Raw genomic sequence first — 6,239 nt, 5'->3', positions numbered from 1 at the left:
GGGTACTGGGGGGTCTGGGGTGGCACTGAGGGGGTCCAGGTTGGCACTGAGGGGGCACCGAGGGTACCAAAGGGGGCCAGGAGGGCACCAAGGGGGGCTGGGAGGGTACTGGGGGGGCATCGAGGGCACTGGGGGGGTCCAGGAGGGCACCAAGGGGGCACCAAGGGGGGCCAGGATGGCACCAAGAGGGTCCAGGTTGGCACCAAGGGGGCACCAAGGGTACCAAGGGGGGCCAGGGTGGCACTGGTGGGACCTGGGAGGGTACTGGGGGGGTCCGGGATGGCACCGGGGGGCACTGAGGGGGTCCAGGAGGGTACCAAGGGGGGCCAGGGTGACACCAAGGGGACACCAAGGGTACCAAGGGGGTCTGGGGTGGCACTGAGGGGGTCCAGGTTGGCACCAAGGGGGCACCGAGGGTACCAAGGGGGGTGAGGGTGGCACCAAGGGGGGCTGGGAGGGTACTGGGGGGGTCCAGGAAGGTACCAGGGGGGGTCCAGGATGGCACCGAGGGGGCACTGAGGGTATTGAGGGGGTCTGGGGTGGCATTGGTGGGATCTGGGAGGGTACTGAGGGGGTCCGGGATGGCACCGGGGGGGTCCGGGATGGCACCGGGGGGGGTCCAAGATGGCACCGACGTGGCACCGAGGGGGACTGGGATGGCACCGAGGGGCTCCGGGATGGCACTTGGGGGGGGTCCGGAATGGCACCGGGGGGACACCAAGGGGGTCCGGGATGACACCGGGGGGGTCCATGGTGGCACCGGGGGGGTCCGGGATGGCACCGGGGGGGTCCAAGATGGCACCGAGGCGGCACCGAGGATACCGAGGGGGACCAGGATGGCACCGAGGGGCTCCGGGATGGCACTTGGTGGGCTCTGGGCTGGCACTGTGGGGGGGTCCATGGTGGCACCGTGGGGGGGGGGTCACCGTGGTGGGGGGGGTGTGGGGGGGTCCGAGCTCACCTGTCCGTAGAGGAGCCCCTCGGGGCCGGGGCTGCTCTTGTGGTGCGTGGCGTCCATGCAGACGTTGAGCAGCGACTCCCGCGCCCCCACCAGCGCCACCAGGGCCAGCAGGACCCCGGGGGGGGGCACCACCAGCACCGCGGGGGGGGGACGCATGGGGACACCAACCACCGGGGGGGACGATGGCAGCGGGGCGCTGGCCCTGTCGCCGGGGGGGGGGTCAAAGTCCCCAGGGCGCACGTGGTGGCACCGCGCAACCCTTGGCCATGGGTTGGTGCCAGGGGGGGGGGTGTGGGGGGGTGAGGGGGGGGGTAAAAAAGGATTTGCCCCCCCCCCCCATCCGCCCCGTGACCTCGTCTGACCCCTCCCGGCGGTGCCGTGACCCCGGTGACCCCCCCCGTGGGTGTGGTGGTGGCAGGGGGGTGGCACTGGGGGGGGGTATTGGGGTGGGGGGGGGTACTGGGATGTGGGGGGGTCCCAATAGCCCTGTGGGGGGGTTCTGGGGTGCGTGGGAGTCCTGAGGTCCCTGGGGAGGGGTCCTGAGAGCCCTGGGGGGGGGTCACAGTGGCTGGGGGGGGGTCATGGTGCCTGGGGGGGGGGGTCCCAAGTGCCCAGGGGGGGTCCTGGTGCCTGGGGGGGGGGTCCCAAGAGCCCTGGGGGGGGGTCACAGTGCCTGGGGGGGTCCTGGTGCATCGGGGGGGGGGTCCTGAGAGCCTGGGGGGGGGTCCTGGTGTGTGTAGGGGGGGGTCCCAAAAGCCCTGGGGGGGTCCTTTGAGCCACATGGGGGGTCCTGCTGCATAGGGGGGGGGTCCTGGTGCCTGGTGGGGGGGGTCCCAAATATGGGGGGGGTCCCAAGAACCCCAGGGGGGGTCCCAGTGCCCGGGGGGGGGTCCCGTTTTGTGGGGGTCCCCCTGCCCCCCCCCGGTGCTGTCCGATGCCCCCCAAGGTCCCCGCACCCCCAAAACCCCCCAAAACCCCCCAAAACCCCCCAAAATCCCCATTTCCCCCCCCCCCGTGGGTCGCGGACACCCGTGGGCACGGCGCCCCCCGCCCCAGCTGTCAATCACGGCTTGGCCACGCCCCCTCACTACCAGACCACGCCCCCTCACGTCTAGACCACGCCCCCTGAGTTTAGACCACGCCCACTGAGCACAGGCCACGCCCCCTGCGCCAGGCCACGCCCCCTCCCGCCTTCAGCGCCCTGTGGGCGTGGCCTCGCGGCGCTCCGCGCATGCGCAATACAAGGACGCGCTCCCCCCCCCCTCCCCAAATTAAACAGAGAAGTGCTTCCGGGTCAGGCCGTCACTTCCGGGCGGGCGGCGGGCCGGGCAGGGGGGGAGCCATGTCCACGCTGTTCCCCTCGCTGCTGCCGCGCCTGACGGAGCCGCTGTGGTTCAACCTGGACCGGCCCTGCGGGGACGAGGGGGAGCTGCAGCAGCAGGAGCAGCAGCACCAGGCCTGGGTGCGGGGGTGGGGATGGGGGGGGCGAGGGGGGGCGACCCCACCGAGAGACCCCCCCCCCCTTTATGGAGGCCGGGGCCTGCTCAGGGGGTGCCTCAGGGCCAGGCCCAGGCCATGGGGATGAGGGGGGGGGGGAGGGGGTGTGGGGGGGGGCACCATAAAATTGATGAAAATGAAGCAAATTAAATTATCCAAATTAACCAAATTAAGGCATTTTGCTCAGTTTAAAAGCAAGCAAGCAGCTGGGAGATGCTCAGCGTCCCTCTGGCTCCGAGGCTCTAATTAATTAATTAAGCAATTGATTAAGTAATTAAGTAATTGATTAAGCAATTGATTAATTAATTAAGTAATTGATTAAGCAGTTGATTAATTAAGCAATTGATTAATTAATTAAGTAATTGATAAAGCAGTTGATTAATTAAGTAATTGATTGATTAAGCGATTGATTAAGTAATTGATTGATTAAGCGATTGATTAAGTAATTGATTGATTAAGTAATTGATTGATTAATTGAGTTCTAATTACCCCCAGCAGAAGCCTCGTTAGGGGCAGGTTAATTCCAGCCCTCGATGCCATCAGGGTATGGGGACACCCCCAGCCCCCCCCCTGTGCTGAGCGCTGTGTCCTGGGGTGGCCTCGTGGCTTCTGTGACAGCTTTTGGCTGTCCCCACCTTCCTGGTCACTCCCTGGGGACAGGGGCTGTGGGGACACTTTGCTTTGTGTATTTTTTGTGGTGGGGGTCTCCCTCCCTCACGCTGATCCCCCCCTTTTCTCCCTCACCAGCTGCAGAGCATCGCGGAGAAGGACAACAACCTGGTGCCCATCGGCAAGCCGGCCTCCGAGGTGGGTGCAGCCGTGCCACGGGGCTGTTGTCACCCCCAAGGGGGGGACAGCGGGGACATGGGGTGGGTTTGGGGTGATGGCAGTGGGGGCTGGGTTGGTGGACGCCCCGCTGTGATGTGGGGGGGGGGCTGTGGGACGCGGCACCGCAGCGCCCTGAGCGCCGGGACACCCGCAGCACTACGACGAGGAGGAGGAGGAGGATGATGAGGATGATGAGGACAGCGAGGAGGACTCCGAGGACGACGAGGACATGCAGGATATGGATGAGATGAACGACTACAATGAGTCCCCCGACGACGGGGAGATCAACGAGGTGAGCGGCCCTAAATCCCACCCGGCACCCCCTGCCCCCAATACCCAACTGGGGGCTCCCCCAGCCCCAACCCCACACCCCACAGCCCCCTCCATGCCCACATTCCTCCCCCTTTCCCTCCCCAGGTGGACATGGAGGGGGCCGAGCAGGATCAGGACCAGTGGATGATCTGAAACCCCCGCGTCCCGACCGACCTGGAGAGACTGTGGGGTGGGGGCAAATCCTGCCCCACTGCCCGCCCTGGGGCTGGGGGCTGCTCCTGTTCTAGGGGGCCGGGCACGGAGCCCCCCGGCGGGGCTGGAGACCCCAGTGGCACCGCCGGGCGCACAGCAGGGTGGGAGCACCGGAGCACCGCCGCACTTTTGTACTAATAAATGTATTTTTTTTGTAGGAAACAGCCCCAAATCTGCTTGGGCTGCTCGCCACCCCTCTTCCCACACCCCCAGCCCCCTCCCCGGCTCTTCTCAGCCCGGGCCCAGGTAGCGCAGCTCGGCCACGCCGTCGGGGATGGCGGGGCAGTACTCCAGGCTGGCTCGGTGCAGCCGGCAGCGGTAGCGGCCGCAGCTGCGGGCGTACTGCAGGAAACGAGGCGCCCCGGGGAAGAGCACGTTGTCGGCCAGCACCGTGGCCCCCTCGGCCAGCAGCCCGTGCTCCTCCAGCAGCCGCAGGTCCCGCAGGTAGCAGCGCTTCCAGTGGGCCATGAAGACGAACTGGGCTCGCTGCAAGCCGTGCCGCTCCCGCAGCCGCGGGATCACCTCCGCCGAGGGGCCCACGATCAGCTCCACCTGCCCGGGGAAGGAAGGAAGGAGCCTGGGCTTCCTCGCCAGCCCCTCGCCAGCGTGGTGCCGGGGGGCTCCCCAGCTCAGCACTGTGCCGCTCACCTTGTCCTCGGCGAAGCCGGCCAGGCGGATCACCTTCTCGGCCACGGCGGCGTGCCGGGGGTCGGGCTCCACGGTGTAGAGGCGGGCGCCGGGGGGCATGGCGTTGGCCAGCAGCACGGTGCCGTAGCCGCAGTAGGTGCCCAGCTCCAGCACGGTGCGTGGGGCCCGCTCGCACAGCAGCCGCTCCAGCAGCCGGCCTGGCACGGCACGGCATGGCACGGCATGGCTCGGTGCCCCCCTGTGCCGGCGCTCGGTGCCCCCTGTGCCGGTGGGGGGCTCGCTGGGGCTGTACCCGGAGTGCCATGGCTTGGTGGGCACGGCCACGGCTTTGAAATGGGGCTTTTGGCACTGCCGCGGTGCTACGGCTGTGCCAGATGTGCCGTGGCTTTCAAATAGTGCCACAGATGAGTTGACAGTGCCACAGCTGTGCCAAACATGCTGTGGCTTTCAAATAGTGCCGTGGCTATGCCGGCAGTGCCACAGCTGTGCCAGACGTGCTGTGGCTTTGAAATAGTGCCGTGGCTGTGCCAGCAGTGCCATGGCTGTGCCAAATGTGCCATGGCTTTGAAATAGCACTGTGGCTATGCCGAAAGTGCCACAGCTGTGCCAAATGTGCTGTGGCTTTGGCATAGTGCCACAGATATGCTAATGGTGCCATGGCTTTGAAAGAGCACTGTGGCTGTGCCAAATGTGCCATGGATGTGCCAAACATGCTGTGGCTCTGGAATTGTGCCACAGTTGTGCCAGCAGTGCCACGGCTTTGCAATAGCCCCGTGGCTGTGCCAAACGTGCCGTGGCTGTGCCAACAGTGCCCAAACCACTCCAATAACGCCATGGCCATGCCGATGGCACCGTGCCCGTGCCAAATGCGCCACGAGCACCCCCTCCCGCTCACCTTTGACCGGCCCCACGCAGCTGAGGTGCTCGCAGCGCTGGCTCCAGCGGTCGAAGGTGCTGAGGACGTGGCGGGGGTCTCCGGGGACGGCGTTGGCCAGCAGGTACTGGAAGGCGCGCTGCTCGCGGGGCACCCCGCTGAGCCGATCCCGCAGCCAGCCCAGCAGCACCGCGCGCAGCAGCAGCGCCAGGAGGTGCCGGGAGCGCAGCAGCAGCGTCAGCAGCAGCGGCACCAAGGCCAGGGCCAGCACCGCCGACACCATGGCCGGGGTGGGGGGCGCCTGGGGAGAGGGGGGGGGGCGATGGGGGGCGGCTCTGGGGCGAGCCGGTTGGGGTTTGGGACGTCCTGGTGAGGTTTTGGGGCGTCCTGGTGGGGTTTTGGGGCCTCTTGGTGGGGTTTGGGTACAACCTGGTGTGGTTTTGGGATCCCCTGGTGTGGTTTTGGGACCTTCTGGTGGGGTTTTGGGGTCTCCTGGAGTGGTTTTGGGGCCTCTTGGTGAGGTCTGGGGACAACCTGGTCAGGTTTTGGGGTCTCCTGGAGTGGTTTTGGGGTCTCCTGGAGTGGGTTTGGGGCTCCCTTGGTGTGGGTTTGGCGTCTCCTGGTGGGGATTTAGGGTCTCCTGGTGTGGTTTTGGGACCCCCTGGTGAGGTTTTGGGGCCGCTTGGTGGGGTTTGGGATGTCCTGGTGTGGTTTTGGGGCCTCTTGGTATGGGTTTGGGGCCTCTTGGTGTGGGTTTGGGACCTCCTGGTGGGGTTTTGGGACCTCTTGGTGGGGTTTGGGAACGTCCTGGTGAGGTTTTGGGGTCTCCTGGTGGGGTTTTGGGGCCGCTTGGTGAGGTTTTGGGGCGTCCTCATGGGGTTTTGGGGCCTCTTGGTGGGGTTTTGG

General features: G+C 66.4%; 3 protein-coding genes across 3 annotated transcripts in view; 1 reads left to right on the top strand and 2 right to left on the bottom strand.

The window, feature by feature from the left end:
- Positions 1 to 1,135, bottom strand: part of LOC137850042 (folate receptor gamma-like) — a 3,754-nt gene extending 2,619 nt beyond the window's left edge. The window contains exon 1 of the mRNA XM_068670276.1: positions 962 to 1,135. Coding sequence (XP_068526377.1) covers positions 962 to 1,117 — 156 coding nt within the window. The 5' untranslated portion in view covers positions 1,118 to 1,135. The remainder of the gene's footprint in view (positions 1 to 961) is intronic.
- Positions 1,136 to 2,252: 1,117 nt separating this feature from the next.
- On the top strand, positions 2,253 to 3,961 carry ANAPC15 (anaphase promoting complex subunit 15). The gene is made up of 4 exons (XM_068683563.1): positions 2,253 to 2,423; positions 3,206 to 3,265; positions 3,441 to 3,578; positions 3,704 to 3,961. Exons 1-4 carry the CDS (start codon positions 2,304 to 2,306, stop codon positions 3,749 to 3,751), a joined length of 366 nt encoding a protein of 121 aa, XP_068539664.1. The 5' UTR covers positions 2,253 to 2,303; the 3' UTR covers positions 3,752 to 3,961.
- Positions 3,962 to 4,042: 81 nt separating this feature from the next.
- Positions 4,043 to 5,973, bottom strand: TOMT (transmembrane O-methyltransferase). The gene is made up of 2 exons (XM_068683444.1): positions 5,355 to 5,973; positions 4,043 to 4,656 (listed from the first exon to the last, which is right to left on the bottom strand). Exons 1-2 carry the CDS (start codon positions 5,614 to 5,616, stop codon positions 4,043 to 4,045), a joined length of 876 nt encoding a protein of 291 aa, XP_068539545.1. The 5' UTR covers positions 5,617 to 5,973.
- Positions 5,974 to 6,239: the final 266 nt, after the last annotated feature.

Source organism: Anas acuta, chromosome 1 (genome assembly GCF_963932015.1).
Source record: "Anas acuta chromosome 1, bAnaAcu1.1, whole genome shotgun sequence".
Taxonomy (NCBI): domain Eukaryota; kingdom Metazoa; phylum Chordata; class Aves; order Anseriformes; family Anatidae; genus Anas; species Anas acuta.
This window is presented reverse-complemented; position numbering and strand designations above follow the sequence as displayed.